General features: G+C 34.0%; 3 protein-coding genes and 1 non-coding gene across 4 annotated transcripts; 3 read left to right on the plus strand and 1 right to left on the minus strand.

Moving 5' to 3' along the window:
• The first annotated feature begins 928 nt into the window (after positions 1–928).
• LOC131651654 (uncharacterized) lies at positions 929–3,785 on the plus strand. Its single transcript, XM_058921323.1, has 7 exons — positions 929–1,339; positions 1,436–1,497; positions 1,779–1,929; positions 2,055–2,144; positions 2,276–2,340; positions 2,442–2,539; positions 2,842–3,785. Exons 2-7 carry the CDS (start codon positions 1,495–1,497, stop codon positions 2,843–2,845), a joined length of 411 nt encoding a protein of 136 aa, XP_058777306.1. The 5' UTR covers positions 929–1,339; positions 1,436–1,494; the 3' UTR covers positions 2,846–3,785.
• Positions 3,786–6,121: 2,336 nt separating this feature from the next.
• On the plus strand, positions 6,122–6,948 carry LOC131649600 (12-oxophytodienoate reductase 3-like; the record flags this gene model as incomplete). The annotated part of the gene is made up of 1 exon (XM_058919354.1): positions 6,122–6,948. A coding segment is annotated over one exon (426 nt), but the record flags the coding sequence as incomplete, so codon positions are not given.
• Positions 6,949–14,346: 7,398 nt separating this feature from the next.
• Positions 14,347–15,671, plus strand: LOC131646445 (probable indole-3-pyruvate monooxygenase YUCCA10). The gene is made up of 3 exons (XM_058916475.1): positions 14,347–14,958; positions 15,059–15,418; positions 15,495–15,671. The coding sequence occupies exons 1-3, from the start codon at positions 14,347–14,349 to the stop codon at positions 15,669–15,671; spliced, it is 1,149 nt and encodes a 382-aa protein (XP_058772458.1).
• A 7,133-nt stretch (positions 15,672–22,804) lies between these two features.
• Positions 22,805–22,910, minus strand: LOC131654380 (small nucleolar RNA R71). The gene has a single exon (XR_009299421.1). It is a non-coding gene; the product is annotated as a small nucleolar RNA R71 (small nucleolar RNA).
• Positions 22,911–25,017: the final 2,107 nt, after the last annotated feature.

A 25,017-nucleotide genomic window follows, 5' to 3' on the forward strand; every position in this document is an offset into this window, starting at 1 on the left:
TTAAACACATGTCAAAACAAAAGATGGGTAGTTGGTAACCCAACACACCCCTAAATACCCAGCTACTTGAGTGGATCCTTCTCCTAGCCTAACACATTAATGATCAAACCCAAAGCATGGGCATGGACTCATTTCCATGCTAGACTGAGAATTGAAGAGATCCAGAGGTTAACCAACTAGCGTTCATGTATAAAAATAATTTTATTCTGCATTTTTCAAGTAGTCTAGACCGTAAAATTCCAGATCAGGACTAGACCCAAAGACAACACCTTCCCCTTCCTAAACCCAAAGACGCCACCTACCGAGTCTGATTCTCAAATCCAAACAAGCTCCCGACCAAACCTTACAATCCTAGAGATAAGCTTAACTAATGACTCCAAAAGCTCATTCTTCCAACCCAGGAGAGGTCGCTTCCACCTAAAACTTCACACCTAAATGCCCCCTCCCAAGCATCCATAGAATCCACAACTTGGTTTTTTGGCTCCAAAACAAGAAATAATCGCTCAAAAGAGACATATAACAGGGTTGATCCAACCTAGACATTATTCCAAAAACTGATATTTTAACTAGCCCCTAATAATTTGTTCACACTTCAATTTTATTCATAGTGTTTATCTACAAACAACTTATTTAGGAAGTCGGTGAAATGTACAATCTTACGTGGAACAAATATTTGTCACTAATCAATTAGTTAAATTTTCTATATTTATTATAAATTAATTTTAGTCTAAGACGCTTTGTGTTATTTTTTTTCAAAAAATTATTATCTATTTTCTTAAAACAGCAACTGTCGTTTTTTTTCTCTTTAAAGATAATGTCTTTTTTATTATTTAAGATTTATTTTTATTATTAAAATTCTATTCCTTAGTTTCTCAAATAACTGACGAATATCATACCCAAATCTATCATATAAGAAAAGTCTACCATTTGGGACTTTCTTAGGCTATCCACGTCAGCAACTCTTCTATGGTTAATCCACATCAGCACTGCCAATTTTCTATTCTCTCAATCTTTGATTCACGTATCTATTGTTATTCCAATTCCAAAAAGGGTTTCATTCACGTATCTATGGCTATTCCAATTCCAAAAACGGTTTCACACGTTCTCTTTTTTCTACCGAACTGTTTCTATTCCAATTCCAAAACGCGGTCTCTCTTTATATCGATTTGTTTCTTCTTCCTCTCAATCTTCATACAAAACTCTCATCCACTCTCAATCGTGAACGGTGGTGCAACCTCTTTCTCAGATGAAGAACACAGTTCTACTGCATCACGTAAAAATGCGATGTCATTTCGAGTTCACGCATTAAAGAAACAAACATGGTTGAATTTAACTCAAGGTATGGAATTCATAAACCCTAATCCATATTTTTTTCAGTTTCTCTTTCTCACTCGATTCTTTTCACTCTTTCACTAATTTGCTATTGGCGGTGCAGATTCTGATCGTATTCATCAATTGTAGATTGCAGAAGTTTCAATTTCGTTTCTGGAGCAAATGGTATGCGTGCTCTTTTCTGTGATGTTTCTTGAATTCGCTGTTATATGTTTTTCTTAATCGATTTGTGTTTGTTTAAATTAAATTGTTTGGCTTGGGATACTCTCTCAAATGGATCCAGTAGTGATTGCATTTTGTGACAAGATTGCAAGCCAGTTCAGATATTGGTTCTAATTTATATGACTGGTCATGCTTATAAGCCTTATGGTGTTTGTTATTTGATTTCCATTTATTAATACATTCCTTATCAAACGATTGGCAATGCTCGGGTTATTTTTGACAAGGCAGTGCAGGTTAACTATAAAACGGTGGATAATTTGGTCGGTGTCTGGTGTGAGTGGGTTAAATTAGAGTGGAAACATAAGAATTTTACAGGAGCAACAGAGCTTATGAGGCGGCCTACTGCAGAGCCACCAGTCGAGGTTAAACTAAAAGGTATTCTCTTTTCCCATATAATTGTTCACATTCAACTCTCCTAATTTTTAACCATGTTATTTTAATTTTCTAATTGTCAATGAGTGTTAACTAATGATTGCGTTTATATTGTGATTTTCTTTTAGTGGTGACTGATGGGATTCAACCGGTTCAGATGGGACTTCATAAATCATTGACATTGTGGACCTTTTATGCTGATTTGGAGGAAAGTCTAGGTAATTTGGACGTCTGTTGGATTTGAATAAAGATATATATCAAGACAAACTTGAATATCTGTTGGATTTGAATAAAGGTATTTCATTTATGATTAATGATTGTTGTTTTGTTGCTGATGATGGAAAGTTAGACACTGAATTAGATTCAGGTGAATTTTGGGCCCTCTTTGGTGGTTTTGCCCCCATTGCAAAAAAGGTAATCAATGAGGATGATATCATTACAGAGACAATCCTTGCTCAACACTTCAGTGTTTTTTTAATCTATTTGGTGGAGTATAATTGTCGTATGTATTGCAGATTATGAAACGAGGTGATACCGTGGATGAGAACATTGAGAAGATTAAGAATCTTGATGTCGAACTCAGTAGATACAAAGAACAGATCAAGAAAACAAGGTTTGGTCCTACTCTCGAAAGTATTAAATTAAATCTAGAGCCATGTGAGTTCTTAAACAAAAGAGAATGTTAGTCGATTGTTCTTTGTTTTCTTGAGTCGATTGTTCTTTATTTGCTCGAGTAAATGTTTTAAAGTTATGAGGAGCATCCCAAAGGAATTAGTGTTGCTTGAGTAAATGTTTTAATTACCTTTTTACAGATTAGGATTATATATTTACCTATCATTCATTAGCATTTTCATGGGCTATGTCTATAGTTTCATTGACATGTTTGCATGTTTTTATTGAACAACTCTCTTTCAGATAATCAAGACAGCAACCTGTGGAGGCATGGCATAATGGAGCTCTTTGTGGTCAACTGTATCATCTTTTCTTTCTTAGCCCTCTAGAAAATATGAATATACTTTTCTACATGTACTTGACCAATACCCGGTTCATTGTTTGAGGTCTGGATCTGCATGAACCTGTTCCTTTAGGTAGCAAAGAGTCCCATAAGTTTCTGCATCTGTCTTTTTCCTTTTAAAAATTTAATAAAAGTGTTAGTTGTAGAAGTTTCTATAGCTGTGCGCAGTATTTTTTGAAGTTCTATATAACCAGTATCATTATGAGCATGATGCTGATTTTGTTCATATAAAGATGTTGCGCAACAATACTTTTGTTACAGTGAATGGTGCTTTCTCTCAGACTGGAATCATTGATCCTTTTGCTAAGCGTCATATAACATCTTCCCACGTTGTTCCTTTAGGCGGTGTTGGGTAAGTTTTCAGTCCTTACAATTTCTCTTCTAATCATCAACTAACATTTCACTATCTATTTTCTTCTTTTCAAACTCATCTACAGTGCAGGAAGTATTGGAAGAAGTTTTAAATGTGAGTTTCAGCGTTGGCAGCTATTCCCTCTCGCAAGTGAAGACAAACCAGATTTACCTAATCAGTTTTCTGTAAGATTACAAATTAGGATTAACAATTTTTTCTATTTTTGCACATCTACACGTTATTTTGATAGCTCGTGCGCTTTCTTGATAGAATATGGCTCTGTACACAAGTTAGATTCAAGTTTCAGGATTAGTGTTTCTTCAAAGTTCCTCTATATAGTCATTAAAGGAAAAAAGGACTTTCATAATTACTTATATTTTCTTTACTTCATACTTCTAATTATATTACTTTTATTGACATGAGGTTTGGTTTCATGTCCAAATGCTAAAAAATATTCAACTGTACTATGCTCAGGGAAGCCGGATATATTGAGTGAGCCATTATAGATTTTCTTTTAATTTTACACTCACTAATTCATCGCACTGTTAATGCCAGATTTAGAATCTCTAAATTTGATTTTAAAAAACAAATCTTATTTTCATTTAGAGAAAATCCAGCTTCAGGGATTAAATAATGGGATTGGAATTTGAATGGAACAAGTTCCACATATCGCGCATTATACCCAAGAGCATGGACAGTATATGAGGGTAAGCTACGCTAATTGCCACACTTCCAGGTCCATTACAAGATTTATAAATTATACTGCATTGCATCTCTTACATTGATCATCGCAATTGTTCAAATGCAGAACCTGATCCAGCATTGGAAATATCAATCGTGCAGTATCAACTGCTCGGGAGGCCTTTGATAATGGACCTTGGCCTAGAATGACTGCTTATGTAAGCATTTCCTGAGTGTCCCCTTCTTGAATGACCTTATATTAGTTTTAAATTTTTAATGATAATGATTTTTGATAACTCCATCAACTAAGAAGTCGTATATTGTTGCGCTTTGCTGAATTGGTTGAGAAGCATAATGATGAGATTGCTGCTCTAGAGAAATGGAACAATGGAAAGCTTTATGATCAGGCTGCCAAGACTAAAGTCCCTATGTTTGTGCGTTTATTTCTCTATTATGCTGGTACTATCAGTAACAACAAATGCATGTTTCTTATGTCAATAATCCTTTTTAAATTGTAGTAACGAATTTGTTGTTAATACTCTGATTCTCACCGGGTGGGCAGATAAAATTCATGGGATCACAGTTCCAGCTGATGGAGATTATCATGTGTCCAGACATTGCATGAACCAATTGGTGTAACACGACAAATTATTCCTTGGAATTTTCCTCTACTTATGTTTGCTTGGAAAGTTGGACCAGCACTAGCATGTGGTAATACCATTGTCCTGAAGACTTCTGAGCAAACACTGCTAACAACTCTCATTGTGGCTAAACTACTTCATGAGGTGAGCTCATAACTAATAAGCCATAAGTGACATTTCTTTGGTCCTAACATAATCATTCAATTTTATCAAACACCGTCTTAACTGTCATACCCTACTTCTTACCACTTCGGATTGTACATGTATATCTTTGCAGACAGAGTTATTCCTTCTGATTCACTGGAATTGTTTATCGATGCATAACATATGGTTGGACATGGTGTCAGGCTATTATGGTAGCATTCGAGTACTGCAGAAACAGGAAACTGATCGCTTCAGGTCTAAAGTTAGAGCCATTTCTGACTTTACATCAAAGCTTGAAGTTGAAGTTGTAACCACTTTTGGCAAATCACTTTAGCTGGGGAAGTCCTGTTACTTCATGGACCGATTCATTTTAATTTAGAAGTTAAGTGATAAAGTATTATAAGCTCAAACTCTGATGTTCACAAGCCTCGGAGAAAAAGAAGACCTAAGAAGAAGAAGTAGGTTGGCAATCTGTGTTTATTCTAATATATGCTGCATTATATTACATATTTGCATTTACCTTCTGTTATAATTATATAAGTTTGAAAAATGAAGTAGTGACTTTTTAAAATGGTTACATGACCAATAAATGATTTTGATCTTGATAACCCTCTAAGGAGACACATTCTCTATATATAAGTATATTCACTTTTGTCTTTTGTGTTCAAGTCCCACCAAAAGTGCTGCCAGAGTCGTAAGTACTACGACCCTACAAGCAAGCCTTTATGATTGAACGGGTAAGTTGTTGCATTCTCGATCTCTTCAACACCGACGCATGACACTAAAACGTAGGATTACAATCACTTTAATCATTTTCTTGACAGGTTACTGGTGTTGATTCTGTGAGATCATTTTCAAGACATTTTACAATACAGTATCAATTAGCCACGTGAATTATCAAGTGCCGAGATTATGGAGTTGAGGAGCAAAGGCGGAATCTTTGAATCATAACAAGATAGGTCGCTGACTTAATGTCGCATGAATTATAGTGTTGATTGTCTCCTTTGAAAGATAAGTCAGTTTACATTCTTTGTTGATTGATCATAATAGACTATTTTTTGTTTGAAGATGCTTTATAGTATAAATGCTTCATACTCAATTGGGTTGCTGCTCTGTGCATAAAGTAGGATTTCGAACGCGGACACCAAGTCGGAATGTTTGTAGCAGTCACCGTATATTATGTTTGCACAATAAGGAAGTCACACGCATCACGACATATGCCATTAGTTTGCAACCAGCTACAACAACGATGCGGCAAGATATGATGAGTAGTCAAGGCTACAGTAAAACTGAATTCGAAGGGATGCTGTTGTCAACTTGGTTTCTACAAAATTGCATGGATCTCATTACAGTTCATTTTGATTAGGCTTAGCAGTGATTGAAAGACTAAACAGTTTCCAGAAAGAGCTTGGTAGAAAACTCGCCTATCTCCATGTCACTCAACCTCGATACACAACTTATGGCAAAACCGAGCATGGTAGTAAACGAGACCAAGAAGGAGTTCATTTGACAAGGAAACTGAGAATAGATTATGATGGAACATTCATGTGTAGTGGTGGATTCAATAGGAAGTTAGGAATGGAAGCTGTGGCTCGAGGTGATGCTGATTTGATATCGGTTGGTCGTCTTTTCATCTCTAATCCAGATTTGCCCTTAAGGTTTAGGCTTAATGCACCTCTGAATAAGTATAATAGGAAGACATTTTACACACAGGATCCTGTTATAGTTTACACAAATTATCCTTTTCTCAGCAAAGGAAATGGGGCTGAGCTAAATGCGCGTCTGTGATTGTTCTTTTTGCTTTATCATTGAGTTTGTTACATGAACAATTAAAGTCTCAAAATCTTAGGTGAATGGTTTTATTATGAATGCAATCTCACCAATGATGGATACTAAATATGTATGGTTTGTACCTAGGTGAGATTATAGCTATAGAAATTAAGAATAATTAGTCATTAAAATTTTGACAGAGGTGATCCAAATTCATGGATGCTACTTGTAGTCCCTTTCTGTATTAGTTTGCTTTAATTGGAGGAACTATTCAAAATCACGATTTTAACAGTATATTACCAATCTTTCATAAAAGCTACCTTCAACAATGCATTTCCTTGTCATATAAAGCAAACCACACACTGCATTGTCATATATCGTACCTAGCCCATATTAAGTCTATATTAAGTGAGGTAAATCTTATTTATTTGACAAACTTTGTTATTATTATGAATAATAATAATTTTTTAAAAATTATAAATAACATATTATTATTATTATTATCAATAATTGTTATATTATATTTTTAATATTATATTCTAATCCCAAAAATTAAGGGGTGAAAATTGTGTTCTATTAATTAATGATCAAATGGGATGACTTATTGTAAGAAACCTGCTTAAAAGAATTACAAATGCATAATTGAACAAAAGAAAAAAAAATTACAGATGCAAAGAAACTTGGAATAATTCTTTTCATATATTATTTAGTACAACAAGAATACAGGTTATTCAGAGTTTCAGACCCACCCCTTTTTCTTGAAATTAATAAAAGTATGAATAAAATAATGAGAAAGAAAGAATTATTTAAAAGTGTAATTAGAATGAGGTTTTCTTAATAAGGTAAGGAGCTCTTCTATAGAGCTGCAGTTCAGTTTATACTGATGGTTGCTACAAGTTCACTACAATTGGTTGATTGTAGTCATTATTAGTTGCTACAAGTTCACTACAATTGGTTGATTGTAGTCATTATGATAACCTTTAACCTAACTTATAATCTTTTTCAAACATTTTTGATTTTCCTAAACTCAAATGCGCGGAAACGACGGGTACCCGTGCGAACGCACGGGTAAGACACTAGTTTTACCATAAAAGGATTATTTCACTAAGTTTTACTATAAACCTAACTTACATGTTCTGCCGCTCCATACTTTTAAATATCATTATTTCGAATGGAATGCGAGACTTTTTTTGGTTATGTGTCGTTGTTGTTCTTCTTACACCAACCTTTAACAAATCAATTTTCTATTCTAGCAGTCTATTTCACCTAATGGTGTTGATTTTGTTGTTGTTGTTGTTTTCACCTCTTATCAATATTTCACCTTTTTATATATATTTCTTCCGTTTCCGTTGACAATATCGAGAACTTTATTTTTAATCATATTGCAACACACAAAGAAATTGGTGAATAGTAAAAAATTGAAAAAGGAAATAATGCATGTTGCTTCAATTTTTTCCATTCGCAATTTTATTTTTGCATTATAAGTAATCTATTACCTCGGATCTTTTATAGGGATAGCAAAAATATTCATACCCACGGATATCCGCTGATATAATCTGTCACGGATACGCGACGAGTAGTTTAATAGATATCCACAAATAAAATAAATGGATATTTAAATATCCGTTTATTAATTGATACGGATATGAGTTTAATATTACCAGTATCCGAATATCTGTGTCCATCAATAAATTATAAAATTTCTTAAATATTATTAGTTTATTTTTTTTAGAAATATTATTAGTTTATTATACTCTATCTTTTCATCTTCTAAAAAACTAGTCTCCTCGTATAAGTATTTTTTGAAGAAAATCTGTATATTCTATACAAATTTTATTGGACATTTCATATTTTAGCTTCTTTTATACTTCGTACAACACTTCAACAATTTCACCGTCCAACCAATCAATACCGTTCTTTTTCCGTCCAACCAGTGTCATCATTTCTACTCCTCCGTCGTCCGCTCTTCCTCCATGACTCACAATCACAATATCATTTTTTTGTTAACTTTGAAATGTATGGGAGATTAAGCTTTGGTGAAAATGAAGGAAATTAGTTTGATGAAATTTTGTTGTTAAAATAAAAGAGATTTGCATGAATGTTATGTGATAATAAGATCTTGTGTCTTTAAAATAAACTGAAAATATTTTTTCAAAACATAATTTTAGAAAAATAATGTTATCCATGGATATCTGTAAATATCATCGGATACCTTAAAACCCGTAGATTACCCGTTTAAAGGATAACCACATGGATATGTGACAGATGTGGATATGATATTTATCCAACGAGGCAGACACGGACGAATATCATACTATTTGTTCTCATGGATATCCATTTACATCTCTAGTCTTTTAGAAACCGAGGTTAAAAGTATCAAATTTATTGTATTTTTTATTTAAAAAGAAATTTTTATACCTCAAGTTTAAATCAAACTGGAGGAAAAAATAAGCGTGTTTATTGAGTTTCTTCGCAGTCCTTAAACAAATATTTATCGTTCATTTAGTGAGTACCAAAGCTCAAAAAATTATCATTAGTGATCCGCGTGAAACTTAAAAGGCATCTATTTAGAAGGCTTATTTCATTCAGTATAAAAATATTATGAATATCAAAATATTGATCATGAAATTTGTCATGAAAACACTGAAACTTATAGAAGCTTGAAAAAGTTCTTTATGATAGATTGCAAGAGCAGAAAAATATTGGATTCAAAGTTTGTTTAAATAATCATATAACTGAATATTTATTTTATTTATTTATTTTTTGTTTTATATCATAAACAAATGCATGAAATATCTAACATTTGATCTTCCTCAAGATTCAATGAAACGAGGATCCAGTATTTGATCTTCACTGACAATGATGATGATTAATCAGATTCAAAATTTGTTATATATTTTTACTTTGATATTCTACGTAAACAAAGTAATATTCTGTGTAAACAATTTAATTTTAATATTTTGTATAAAGAATGTAATTTATATATAAAAATGTTATTTTTCCTTCGATTTTGGTCATAAATTGAGAGGTATGTGGGGTTAATTTTAAAAATATAAAAATATTGTTGTTGGAGATCAAACTAATGGTCATTTCAACTATCCCCTCGGTTAATTAGAAACTAAAAAGTAAAGTGACGTATTTCGTGATGTCCTTCCTTACATTATTAGTATCACCGAAATAAATTTCCCTTCACACCCAAAATAACACGTGTTTTTTTAATAGTGTTTGATGTATTTAAAGCATTGTACTACATTTTTAAATAGTGTTAAATTAAAATAAATAGATTACCACATTTTTATTTGAATGCTTAATGTTATGAGAGACTACCACAAAGAGAATTTCTTCACCCACCTCCTAACCTTCTTGCCCACCCCTGGTGAATTTACCACACTACCCCTTGTTTCGGAAGTTCATTTCCGAAAAGGTACTTTTTTTTTTGGAAAAAAGGTGTTTTCGGAAATGAACTTCCGAAAACGTGTTTTTTTTAATATAAAATATTGATTTCGGAGATGCATCTCCGAAATAAAGTTACATTTTCAGAAAATGTGGTGTTTCGGAAGTTCATCTCCGAACTCACCCCCCATGATGGAATTCGGAAATGAACCTCCGAATTTATGTCTGGACAGAAGAAAAATGAAAAACAACAACGATTCACTTTATTTAATCGGGTGAAGATTACAACGATAATATTACTGAAAATTAAAGTTACATATTGTTGAACACGGGTAGGTGGGGATGAGTCAACATTTTGATAACGTCGCCCGCCGATCTTTGAAGTTTGGCGTCCAACTCGATCGGGCCTTTCGAAGAAAATCGGTCGAACATTCTCCACATAACCGCTAAATCTTCGTCGTTCTTGATCTCAAAATGTGTGAACTTAATGCCTCCCTCGTCGTTAAGCGATGGCGAGCGGTACTCGAGCTTGACAACCTTTCGATTCTCGGGATAGCGCAAAAGCGTGTTGAGCGACGGTATCAATTCCGCAAACGGCATGTCGCGCGAGAAGCGAAATTGGAACGGCATCGGGTAGCCGGTTTCAAAGTAGACGAATGCTAGGTGGGGGTAGGTTTGTGTCATTTGTGTTTTGTGGTGTGAAGAGGATGAAGAAGAGTGTGTAGTATTTATAGACTTATTGGAGCATTGATGGCCCAACAAACCTTATCCTGCCTCAAGGGACATTTCGGAAATGAACTTCCGAAAATAGGCTCCAGACATGTATATTTTGGAAGTTCATTTCCGATTTATGCAGAAACAGAGGTGAATTTTGCATTTTGTGCATTGCATTCTGTTTTGTGTAAACAATACCAAAAGCTTACAAAATAGGCATAAAATAGGCAATGACAACATAAAACATACTTATATTATATATGTATTGAATCGGTCCAATTTTACATGATAAACAACAATACATACAAAAAATGATCGTTACAAACAAAAAACGATCCGGAACGAACTAAAATTCACCGAACCAATCGGTGGATCCTAAGTCCAAAATAGGCACGTTCTTCGACCGCTCTCTATTTTGCTCGCGCTCTTTGCTCATCATTTCTTCAAACTCCGCCATTCTCAAAACGAACGGATCCGGCCAAGTCTCCGCCTCATTTGAACGATGTGCCGTCCATTGACAAGAAGTAGCCGGTATAGGACAACCCGGTTTCAAAAACACTTGAACGAAGTGCCGCGATCGTAGATACCCGATGCATATGATGCGGCCCGACGCGTCCAACGGCGGCCGACTATGAAGTGGAAAGAAAGTCTCACTTAGTCCAAACCTCGTCAAATCGACGCACACCATATCATACGCACTTGCTATTAGATGACCCATCTCGGGGAATGACATCCACTTCGAAACCGGAGCGATACCGGTAAGTGATGGAACAAGTGCATCATGAATTTTTGTAAACTTTTCTTGATTTTCATATAGTCGGCCGTAGATGTCCCGATACGAAGTCAACTCCGCAATGAGCTCCCGTCGGACTAAAGTGTGATTATTTTCCCCTTTACCGAGCAAACCCGCAACGTAAAGTTGTCTTCTTTTTCACACTCCAAAAAAGAAAACCCCACCGAATAAGTCTTGTCCGTCGAGGTCACACCGACGATCTCTAGAAGAGGAAGCCTATACTTGTTTGTCTTGTATGTCGAATCCATGACTAGAATGGTTGGAAATGTGTTGAACAATTTGATACTTTCGGGATGAGTCCAAAAAATATCACGCACCGTAACTTTGTCCTCGGAGGTTCGGAAGCTTGAAACATAATTGTTATCGCCTAGAAGTTTCAAAAGTTGTTGCATTTCCGACCGAGGGCCCATATTTAAAACCTTGAGATTGTGCCGTTCATTGTAAACTTGCTTGATATTTGAAACGCTATCCGGTTTCTTACGCTTCAAATCGACAAGTATGTTGCGAGGCGCCACTTTGACTATCGTTAGGTCCGATATCACTTTCCTCTCTTCGCGGGACAAACGACACGCCATTGGATGCCCGTGTAACTTGACATCCAAGGCATGATTATGAATTCCACAAATTACGGTTAACCGCCACATATCATCAACCCTCCGAGTGGCACGCAACTTAAACGGACAACCGCACTTTCTCTATCCCGTGTCCTCGTGTTTTAGCACACGGTTTGATTGTACATAACTACCACCCCGTTTGCAATTCAAAACAACGAAAGCTTTCCGCCTACTATTTCCGTTGTCCGACCTTAAAATAACAATTCCAAATCCAAGTTTGTTAGCTTCCTTCCGAACCCAATCAATCAATTGTTCGCGACTACCGAAGCTCCGATCATTTGTAAATTCTTGCCGAACATCAACCGCATTGATCATAGGATTAACGTCGATAACCGGATCGTTATTAACGCTAACAATTACGGGAACTACTGCGTCATCGGCTTGCACAATGTTGTCCGGATGCACCATACCTAACAAATGAATAAATTAGCAAAATTGGCCAAAACTGTTTTTTTTTAACTGCCAGGGCATATTTCGGAAGTTCATTTCCGAAATTTATTAGGTGATATATTTCGGAAATGAACTTCCGAACCATATCAGTTTTGAGCATAAATTTGTTGAATCAATGTAGTGAAATACGGGATGAAATGAGAGATGTTTACCTGACATTGTAGCTTTCTATGCTCCCTTTAACGTGATCAACGGTTTGAAACTTGATTTTAGGGCGAAAAATTGATGGAGATTGATTGGGTTTTAGAGAGGGTTTTGAGAAGTTTTGGAGAAAAATGATGAAATAGTGAAGGAGGGAAATTTGTATATGCAGCAACAGTTTCGGAAATGAACTTCCGAAAATATTCACGGATTTTGAATTTTTTTGACTTCGGAAATGCATCTCCGAAAACATCAAAAATTTGGTGTTTTCGGAGATGCATTTCCGAAGTGAAAAAAAATCAAAAAAAAAAAACTTCGGAGATTCATCTCCGAAGCAGAGGCAGTTTTGGATTTTCGCTGGGGGTGACCCCCATAGGGAGGTGGGTAAAGAAATTTTCACCACAAATATAGACGACTAATGACTATTTTCACAATCCAATGAGTTAAATTAAATTTATAAAAGGTAAAATCAAAAGCACCATCATCCAACCCTTCTTGGTATTTTGTACTTTTATCTCTTTCTCTGGTTTTATTGTGTATCAACCTCATATTCAACTACAAATATGTATTATAATTGAACCAGCAATTAAAATCTACATATTGACTATATCAATATATACATAAAATTATTTTTATTTACAATGATAACCGGAAAAAATATTTCATAAGAATACAAAGGTTTTCAAAACAATAGGTAGTCAATATATTTAGAACAATGCAAGAATACTTGTATATTTGATTTAAGCTAAAAGTTAAATTCAAATAATATTTTGAGGAAATAAATTTTAATTTACAAATTAAATATTATATTTATAAATTGAAAAAAAAATCAAGAACGTGTTTAGGAGTATTGAAAAATATGCATGAATATTTCTAAATGATTTTAGAATATAATTTGAAAAGAATTTGATTTTGACTGACATAAAAAATGATAAATTATTCAAAAATTAATAATAAAATTGATATTATTTATAGAAGGGTGTTTTATTTTAACCGATCATCGATCCGGTCAAATTATCCAATAATGGATTATTGGTAGGAATATTAATCTGATTTATATCAATTAAAAATAAAAGTATTTACAAACCATATTTTTTTTCTTTCAATTTTTTAGATTACTTTTTACTCCCCGTTCAAAATTAAATTGTTTTAACGAATTAAAAATTAACACAACAGATCAACTTGGCGGTTTAAGAATTCATCGATTCATAGATCTAATTAGTGAACATGCTAAATTACAATGATTTTTATTAGACCAATTGCAACTACGATCTTATGTCTTTATCATACTGTCATATTCTCCGGTTCTTTGTCTAACTAGACTAATCAACTGGTTCGGTCCGTATTTTAAAATAGATAAGTTTGAAATATTTTTACTACATATTGAGGATAAGTAAATATTGTATTTAATCTTATCACCTAATTTTATACCATTTTTAACATGAAGAATGCATTGCATACACGGAGAGAAAGAGAGGAAAAAGATGAATATAGACATTTTTCGTATAGAAAGTTTTATTAAAGAAAATATATATAGTAATTATAAACACACGGTCAAATTCAAATATTATGGACAAAAAGTTTTTTTATTACATTCATGTACCAATGTACCAAAACATGTTCTTAAGCTTCCATACATGCTTATAAATTCTACAACTTCTAGTTGATTAAAAACATTGAAGATACTTAATTCCTAGATTACCAACAACAATATGCAAGAATACACAGTTGTGATTGTTGGCGGTGGTCCTTCTGGCCTAGCAATTTCAGCTTTACTAACCCAAAACTCCATCTCTCATGTTATTCTTGAAAAAGAAGAGTGCAATGCTTCTCTTTGGAGGAAAAATGCTTATGATCGCTTAAACCTTCACTTAGCTAGTGAATTTTGCTCTTTACCTCTCATGCCACACCCATCCTCTAGCCCAACATACCTAACCAAAGACCAATTTCTTCAATACATAGATAAATATGTCGATCATTTTGACATAAAACCTCGTTATTATCGCGTCGTTGAGTCTGCTAAGTATGATGATGTTAGAAACAAATGGACGGTTGAAGCACAAAACACCGTAGAAGGTACATTGGAAGTTTATGGGGCAAAGTTTCTTGTGATTGCCTCAGGCGAAAATAATGAAGGTTTTATTCCTAATGTGACTGGATTAGGGCAATTTGAAGGAGAGGTGGTACACTCCAAGTACTACAAATCTGGAAAAAATTATAAATCAAAAGATGTTTTGGTTGTTGGGTGTGGTAACTCGGGAATGGAGATTGCATACGATCTCCATAACTGGGGTGCTAGCACTTCCATTGTTATTCGAAATCCGGTAAAGACATTTCTTTATGCATGCAACTTAGGTCCAATATAAGTTTAATGATAAATATATGTGTTGTCATGATATTAATAGTTTAATGATTTTTTTGTAGCTTCATGTCTTCACCAGAGATATGATTCGTACAGGGATGCACTTGGTGCAATATTTACCGGTTTATATTGCAGATGCAATCATTACACTTCGTGCAAAATTCAAGTATGGTGATCTGTCCAAATACGGGATTTATCGTCCTAAAGAAGGACCATTATATCTAAAAAACATTACAGGAAAATCTGCTGTTATTGATGTTGGAACCATTGAAAAAATTAAGGAAGGAGCTATAAAGGTTGTTCCTTCAGGTATAAAAAAAATTGTGAAGAAGAATGTTATCTTTGAAAACAACATGGAGAAAGAGTTTGATGCCATCGTTTTTGCTACTGGCTACAAAAGCGTAGCTAATGGATGGCTTAAGGTACATTTTTTCCCTTGCCCTATATTCTTTAATTTCTCATACTCCTCGAATTATAAACTGATTGATTTTTTTTAAGGATTACAAATATGCTCTTAATGAGAAAGGATTTCCTAAAAATCCTTTTCCAAAACATTGGAAGGGAGAACGTGGATTGTACTGTGCGGGACTAGCAAGAAAAGGTTTGTTTGGGGTAAAAAAGGATGCTGAGGCAATTGTAGAAGATATCAACCAAACTCTTAAGTTGGAGAATTAATTAGTATTATCCATTGAATAAGCCTTTTATGCCCTTTAGGTTCTACTATGGTTAATGAATATGGACCGAGAATTGAATAATAAGTAGTTGTTTTGTGTTGTTACTATCTAGTTATAATAAGTACTTATAATCTATAATTTATATTTATATATGTAATTAGTCTCGTCTTAGAAGACTATCATGTATCACTTTTCAAACACTGTTTTACTCATTTAATAAATATATATTGTGTTTTTCATTTCTCATATATATGAATATCATTATTCTGTTAATAAAATTTAGGCTAAATACCCTTTTAGGTCCCTTAAATTTACATCTGGGTCCATTTTGGTCCCTTATTTTTAAAAAGCGTAGTCCTTTCTAAGAAAATTTGTTTTAGCCAGGATTCAAACCCAAGTCATTGGATTTGAAAATAATAGAAACTTACCACTAAACCATTTCACAATTAATGTTTATTATTTCAAATGAGTTATACTAATCATATAACATGTATAAGCAAAACAAACTCTATTGTTAAAGCTTGAGAAACAAACCTAGAAAGCTACAACGAGTATTTAAAAACAAACCCAGAAACCCAGAAAACATACTCCATGTACGAACAATATTTAATCCTATTAAAATAAAATCAAAGTTTCCTTAAAAAAAGTTCCAACCAAAACTAATTTTAATTAATTCTTCTCCGACGAGTCGGCGGCACTGAGTCAACACACAATCCAAACTGGAATCGAAACGGAACTAAAGCATTAAGGAGAAGAATATTGAGAGAAAGGAAGAACCAAATGAGGAACTCACCAATTGGTGCAATTCTTCATCGAGAAACACGATTTCTCGTCAGGAATATCATATTCGACTTTCTATTTTTTCTTCATGTCTTTGAAATTTCTTGATACATGTGTGTTGCTATGTTTATATTGATCCTTTCCCCCATGCCAATTGACACTTAATTTGAGGATTAGGGTTCGAAATTTTGTCATGTTCATACCAATTTTTTGTTTCGTTTTGAATTTACAAACTAATTGTTTCTCGGCCATTTTCGTTTATGTGATGGTTTGGTTTTTGTATACCCCAATTTTTGACCCTGAGATCCCACATCATTTTGATAATATTGTGATCATCATAATCTCATTATCTTTACCATCACTATACATATATCATTTGCTAACCAAAAATATACAAAAAAAAAAGAGATTGTTTTGCTTGTTTCCCAAAGAGATTGGTCAGGAGACTCAGGCAAATTAGGGTTTTGAAGCCTACAAAGGATCTCAAGTGTTCTCATGTGCTCAAACGATTTCCCTTGTCATAATAAAATTCCAAGAGTGGCTCAATTCAAGATCAACAACTCCCAATTTCATCTGGTGCACAAATTAGGGTTTTTGACCTAATTCATTTGGAGGGTTGACTTTTAATCATGACATGACTCCATGGCTCAAATCATAACTCAAGGATCTACAATGACTCATTTCAATCCACTCATATCATTCATTTGGTGGGAAGGTCTTGATTCAATTGAAATCCACAAGAATGCAATTCATCTGGGAAAAGTCAATTGTTCAAGACTGCCTTTGACTTTTGTGAAAGTTGGTCAACTATGGACTTTGAAAGATCAAAATTATTAATATATGTTTATTGAAGTCATTTGATTAAGAAAAATCAAGAAAATTAATCAAGAATAAAAAGTCAACAAAAGTCAAAGTTGGAGAAATTTCAAAGACTTAGAAAATTTCTAAATGTTTTTTAGTCTTTTAACCATAACTTCATGCACAAGTAACCTCAAAATCCAAGAAGAGAGTAAAAAATCTTCCAAAATGGGTTCATGAAAATCTGGACAACACTTAGAAAAAATTCTTAGTGTTTGAAACTAGTTTTCTTCCAACTTTGTGACCAATTTTCACCAATATGCAAAATGAATTTGAGGAAGATTCCAACACCAAAGTTGTAGTACGTGTTACAAGCTTTCCAAAGAGTCCTATAGCACAAAAATCCAATGCTTGAGCTAAGAGATATGGATTTATAAATATGAGACCATAACACTTGAATTCAAGTCATGAAAGAACCAAGTTTGCAAATCCATTTCAAATCTGCATAATCCTTGCTTGCATACCCTCTTGCTTTTTCTAAACACCATAATCAGAGGATTACACTTGCTTTTGAGCTATTACCTAAGTGCTTTAATCATTTCCCATTGAATCATTCCATTTCACGCATAAAGATCACACTTCCATTCTTGAAAGGTGACTTTAATCACCAATAACTCTTGCATTGAGCTCCCAACTTGTTTGATCTGCACCAAAAGTGATTCAAGTCCAACAAGAAACCACCTAAGCTGCAGAGAAGCCTCCCTATATTCTGATTAAAGCATGACAAAGGCATTGAAACCATGTAAATCAAGCTTTCTTCACAGAGAAGCAAAAGTATACAATTTGAAAACTACACAGCCAATTGCTCTGATTTCCCCTACAAGTCAAATTTTGTGTCTATAAATAGAGAGCCTTACCTCTTGAAACAAACACACCTTAATTCTCAAAGACACCCTCTCATCCAAAAATCTCAAAAATTTTCATTTTCATAAACTTTTCCATTTTGAATTCTAAGCTTGTTCAGTGCCAAACAAGTGATCAAACATCATCCATACCCCTCATCGGAGCTGTAGCAATCCTCACATTGCATCTGTAACCACCAAAACACCTCCCCCCATTCTCACTTTCACCATTTGCACATAGAATTGAGTTGAGCTATACAAGCTATCTCAAGCTCTTTTGAGCATTTAAACATCTCACAAATCATCCATATAAGCTATCTAAGTCATAAAAACCCATTTGTAAACACAAAATCACCATCCAGTATTTGCATTTGGCTTTGTTGCAGTTGAGGTCGAGGAAGGAGATTCAGGAGCTTTCAGAAACTTGTTTTATTTGAAATCTATTGATGGTTGTTTGTTAAACGACTTAATCGTTTGGTACAACTGGCAAAGCGTGTGTGTTTAAGGCTTTAGTGTATAGGAGCATGGGTTCGATCCACCCCTTTTACACTTTTGTTGTTTTATTTTTATATTTTTACCATTTACCACCGAATTCACTATTTTATGTTATGGATGGCCCTTATGATCATCAACTGGCGCTTGGCCTAGTGGTCAAGTTTTGAGCTGTTGAAAGTGAGGGCGTGAGTTCAAGCCTTGGGAGGGCCAAAACCCCTTTTTTGAACACTTGTATTCTTTTATATTTTTAACCAACTTTAACATTTTATTTAAAATAGAAAAAATATGTATTTTAATTTAATTTTTTGTAAACTACTTATTTAACTTGTCTATTTTATAAATATATTTTAAAATTCCAAAAATATATTTTAAAGCCTTTTTAAATCATTTCCTTTTAATATTTTTCACCAAGTAACTTACTAATCTTTTTGTATGAATCAATTAGGCCTAGGTCAAAGTCATCTTGATGGTACGATGTTCCTTGAAACCAACTCTCATTTAGGGTTTGGTCTTTTAATCAACTTTAAAATCAACTAGGTTTATGTGTGTTTCAAAACCCTAATTTGAAACTTCTTTTGATCTTAGCTTCACCATGTTAAAATAACTTGAAGCTTTGATCTTTTCCCTACTTCTTTACTTGTATGCTTGTTGATTTTTATTGTTGTACATATATACCTTGTTTATAGTATTATCATTGTCTATATATATATATATATATATATTGTTTGTTTACTGACCTACATACACAAGATGTTATCCATCCATCATCACATCATATTCATTTATACATGAAATGATCTTGAGGTATGACCAATTGAGATATTCATCATTGATTGATTGCTTGAGTTGTTGCTAAATATCCAAAGAAATGATAATAGTATTGACTAAAATTGTCAAGGTACTCAATCTCTCTTCCAAACTCTTTTCTCTTTGTGCTTAGTATTGTTAAAGCTTTGCACCCACTTGTTTTAAAAATGGTTTTGTATTGTTAAAGCTTAACCTTTTTAAATCAACCATTGGTTTTGTATTATTAAAGCTCAACCAACCTCTTTTATTAAAACCTAGCCTTGTATTGTTAAAGTTTATCTCCTTTAAAAAAAACTTGATAAGTATTGTTAAAGCTTAACATTTTAAAACCCGTTGAGTATTGTTAAAGCTCAACACCCAAAAAGATTTTGCCACTTGGCTCTTTATTTTCTTTTTAAGAGAAACTACAAAATCTCTAACTTCCCTATTACACTTAAGGGGTATGTAGGCCTAAGATGCGATATCTTATCGAGCTCACTTTTAAAACCTTTTTTTCTCATCTTCCCACTCTATTTAAACAAAATACACAAAAAAGTCATTTTATAAAAACAAAAAATAATAATAATTTTAAAAAGGTTCCTATGGAGTACCATAGATGTGACGGGTGCTTAAAACCTTCTCCTTGCATAACAACCCCCCTTACCCAAATCTCTGTTTATTTTATTAGTTTTAATTTTAAAAAACTTATGTGGGTTTTATTTCGCTCTTACTCCCATTTCCTTTTAAAAAATAAAGCACGGCGAAGACTCTGTTAAAATATACAAGCTAAGTCAATCAATGGCTTCAGTCTCACAAATTTCACCGCTACAGAAAAATGGAGACTCTACTGGGGAAAATTTGACCTATTGCTGGACCATCCCTAGAAGGGTTGTTCCTATTATTATTATTATTATTGTATATAGTGTTATTATAAACTGCCTATGTGAGTACTTGTTACATTTTATGGGTTGTATTAGGAAAGGGCTTGATTCCCCCTTGTGGTGAGATAAATCCTAAACCGGATTTAAGTGCACTTATGATAGGAGATGGTAAATTCATTTTGATCTCGAGGGAGTAATCCCAAAGAAATAAATTTGAGATCCATCTCTCAATGGAGGCCTCTTTGAAAGTAATCTTTATTGGCCAAGTAATTGGAAAAGCATCGTTACATTCAAACTAGTTGTAGAAGCTGGGGACCTAGAAACATCTTAACCAATCTTGGCCATTAGGACGTAGTGTGGAAACTGTATTTGGATTCAATTCCAGAATGGTTGTTACACAATACTACACTCGGATGAGGTTCTCTTGGAATATTATCCAAACAAGAAAGTAATTGGAACATTTATAATATCCAAGTTGAACTGTTTAAGTCCGGGAACTTTTTATAACCTTGTTCTTCAGATACAAAATAACTATAGTACACACCTTTGGGATGGGTAGACCTTTGGCTCCATGCTCGTGACGTTGAACCTTTAAACCCCGTGTTTTTACTATGTTTGCATTCATACATCCATGCATTTTTAAACCAAAGATATCTTTCAAGGAATTAAAAGAAACCATTTTTGTAAACATTATAGGAATGGAACTTGAAAGAATAAAAACCAAGAGGTATAATTTCAAGAGTTTAAAGGTAGAAGAGTTGAGAAATCTAGGATCCTTGAATGTCATTTAAGATAAGTTTTGTGACAAGTATAGAAGGTTGTTATATCTCCTCAAGATAAATATGAAGGAAGGGATTCTCTCCACATTGGTCCAATTCTATGATCCCTTGTATCATTGTTTTACTTTCCCCGATTATCAACTTTTACCAACCTTGGAAGAATATGCAAGTATCATAGGATTGTCCATTACTTAAATAATTCCCTTTACTGGTTTGAAAGAAGATCCCAAGTCTTATGACATTGCAAAGTTCGCCCACTTAAGGAAGGATGACATTGAGAAGAATATGGGTATTAAAGGAGGATTATCAAGATTACCTGCTCAATTTTTGATAGAGAAAGCTCTCACCTTTTCAAAGGAAAGAAAGAAAGATGACTTTGAAGTTGTCTTTGCCCTGCTTGTCTATGGATTGTTCTTTTTCCCAAATATTGACAACTTTGTTGATATGAACTTTGATTTAGACCAAACCAAACCAAACCAAACCAATACGGTTTGCTTCGGTTCAGCTGGTTCGGTTTTTTACAAATATTTTATTGAGCCATGAATACACATATCAATGACAAAAGAACTTTGATTTAGACATTCATACACTATCAAATAACAACAAAACTTGTTATATTTTGACAACAATTTTTCATTTAATATGTAAAAATTAAATTAGACAAAAGTGGAATAATAAACATAAAATAATAGCATAAAATAATATAAAAATTATTATAATGAAAAAAATAGAAGAGACGAGAGATTAGTGAAGATGAAAAATAAAAAACAAAAGAGTTGAGAGATTAGTGAAGAAGATGTGCGATAAAAATGAAACTGAAATAGGGAACATTTACATAAAAATGAGAAGGTGAAAAGAAAGAATATAAGAGAGTAGAGATTATAGAAGAAAAGGGAAGATGTATGTGGCAAGGAAAGCAAATAATCCTATTAGCGATTTGAGAAGATTAGGACTGAAATCATATGTGTAAGGAAGAGAAAATTATTCGTAATCATAAGGCTAAAGGTATAATAGGTTTAAGTTTGGGTAGGATCTGAGTTAAGTAAAAGTTAGGTTGTAATATAATGCAGTTTGATTCGGTTTGGTTCGATTTACAAAATACAAACTGCAAACCGAATCGAACCATGCGGTTTTGTTAAAAGATGACCAAAATAAATCCAAACCAAACGCGGTTTTTTGCGGTTTTGGTTTGATTTGGTTTGGTTTACGGTTTTCTATTGGGTTGGTTTGGTTTTGAACACCCCTAGATGTTACTGGAAAAAACGGGTAAGGTATGGTGATGGCGCAATTTTGTTTTTATTAAATTTGTCCCAGTTCCGATGGTATGCGAAGAACCCAAAGTATTGGGAATCTCGCCCATCCGATTGATGAAATTGAGGGCTACCTAAGACGCCGATTACAACAACGTCTTCCATACCGGAGAATAATTTCAAGCTAAAACCCTCCCCGCTGCACTATTTATAGCAAAACCAATTCTCCAAAAACCCGACGGTGGACCTGAACTTGCACCTTTATATATTTGTGCAATTCACTAATAAGCTTAAGAACAATGACGTCAATCCCGAAGCCATTCGACTTTGCTTATTTCCATTCTACCTTAGGGATAAAGCTATACCATGGCTACAATATCTCTCCCATCTAATTCTATTATGACATGTAATGGTATTAATAAAGTGGTCCTTTCTAGATATTTCCCGCAGAGTAAGACGACACAACTTGGGAACTAGATTACCTGTTTTAGGCAGATAGACTGAGAATAACTCTTCGAAGCATATGAGCGATTTAAGGAGCTAATGAAAGCATGCCCACAACACGAATTATAAAAGTGGTTAATGTAACGCCCCGAATTTAATTAATTTGTTAATTAAATTAATTAAGGATTTAATTACTGGAACTTATCGAAGTTGGGGATTTGTCGGTATTAATCCAAGAGGAATGGTGGAAGGGTGATATTATTTGAGTGGTTTAGTCGGTAGCCAAGAAAATTAGTCGGTTTAATCATAGAAATGATATCAGAAATAATATTATTATATTGGAATAATTATTTAATTAATTGGGTTGGATGGTGTTAAGTATTATTGGAGGTGTAGGAAATAGGCTCAATAGTATAATGAGAATAATAATATTATGTTGATTAAGTGGAAATATGAGTAGTGACAGTAAAAAGAAAAATAGGCACTATCAGAAGCAAGGGTTTGGAGAATGGGTTTTCGTGAAGAAGAGAAGGAAAAAAAGATACGGGAGTTGTGCCGGGAAGGAGAAAACGGAAGAATTTTGCGAAGCCAGAAGCTTGGAATTTGACCGGAAATTGTATAGCAGACTTCGAATACAAGGTAAGGGTGGGGTCTTGCTCTATAAACGGGGATATGATGAATCATATGCGGGGTTTAGGGGATTAATATTATCTCTATGTGTTGGTATGATTTTTGGTGTCTATGACGTCACTGTGAGAATTTTTTGGAAATTGTATGTGGAAAATGTTGTTGTGTGGTATTTGAATTGTCTGTGTTGTATGAGAATTTAGATTAAATTAGAACCTTAATCGATGAATAATTGTATGTGCTGTGAATGAATTAGTGATGTTGTGACGATTAATTTTTCTGGGATTAGAATTGTTGATTAATACTGAGACTGGAAAGAAAATATGAAAGGACGGAGCCATATACATGGGATGGATGTCCCTTGAAGCAAGTGGGATGACCCCACTTTTTGGGTAGGGCGGGAGGGCCAGCCATGTGGGGAGGGCGCCCTTTGTTGTAAGTAGTCACTTATGGGACGTGCATGTGTGTATGGGGATGGAGGTCCTTAGTGTTAGTGCATTACCTTTCCTGTTACTAATTAGGCACTTGTATCATTTCTCAGTGTGAGTGTAATTAAGTACCAGTTGGAATTAGAATGCAGGGTAAAACATTACTGACTTAATTAAATCATTAGAGTGAAGTAGCTTTATTAAAAATACAATAGTAGATGAATGAACAACAACACTAGCAGTAGTGTTAGTAGCAGACTCGAGCTTTATCAGGAAATTTATAAAGTAACAGTAATAAATCCATGATAATAGCAGAGTAACATTTAAATATAACAATGCTTATATATTTGATAGTAACAGAGCGAATTGTTAGAAGTAGCAGTACCATCATATTTTTGACCGTAGCCAAGTAACAATTAAATAGTAAACAAGAATAAATGATTAGTAGAGCGGAATTAATTTAGTGGAATAGGATAAATTAGGAGTGTCCGGGAGTAATTCGATATCCTTTGTTTTATGATATTCGTAATGTTGTGACGTAGTGAATTGTTGAAAATATGTGAATTGTTGTTGCATTATTCGTGACAATTTGTGATGTTGTTGATGATAGTTGTTGGCTTGTGTGTGTGTGCATTGCTGTCGTGACATTGTGACATTAAGTTGAAGGCCTTTGGTCAGTGATGATGCGATGGTATTACTTTGTCATTATTGTAAAATGTAGGATATACTGTAACGATGAGTTACCTCTAATTATTGGTAACATTTGTGATATAGGCGTATGCCTCGCGACGATGTTGTTGTGATTTGTTTGTGACATTGCATTCATCGAGTCGCATGATTGCATTTTTGTGACGGTCTGGATTGGCAAACAGTGACGAAGGCTTATGCCTGTTTTGATGCCTATATTTATTGGCACTTGGCGATAGGGGCTAAAGTCCTGGGTACCACATGCATGTGCATTTGTTAGATTCGAATTTCATTTGTGTGATTATGAGCTTATGTGATTTGATGTGTGAACTTATGTGAATTGTAGTGATCTGAATATGAATTTATGTGAGATATTGTGATGTGTGTTATTTTGGTGGAAACAGTAAAGTGAATTAGACGGTAACAGTTATACCGCAAAGTGATGATTATTATAACTTGAACTTGAAAATATACTATTTTATCATAACCT

This window comes from Vicia villosa, linkage group LG2 (genome assembly GCF_029867415.1).
Source record: "Vicia villosa cultivar HV-30 ecotype Madison, WI linkage group LG2, Vvil1.0, whole genome shotgun sequence".
NCBI classification, from domain to species: Eukaryota; Viridiplantae; Streptophyta; class Magnoliopsida; order Fabales; family Fabaceae; genus Vicia; species Vicia villosa.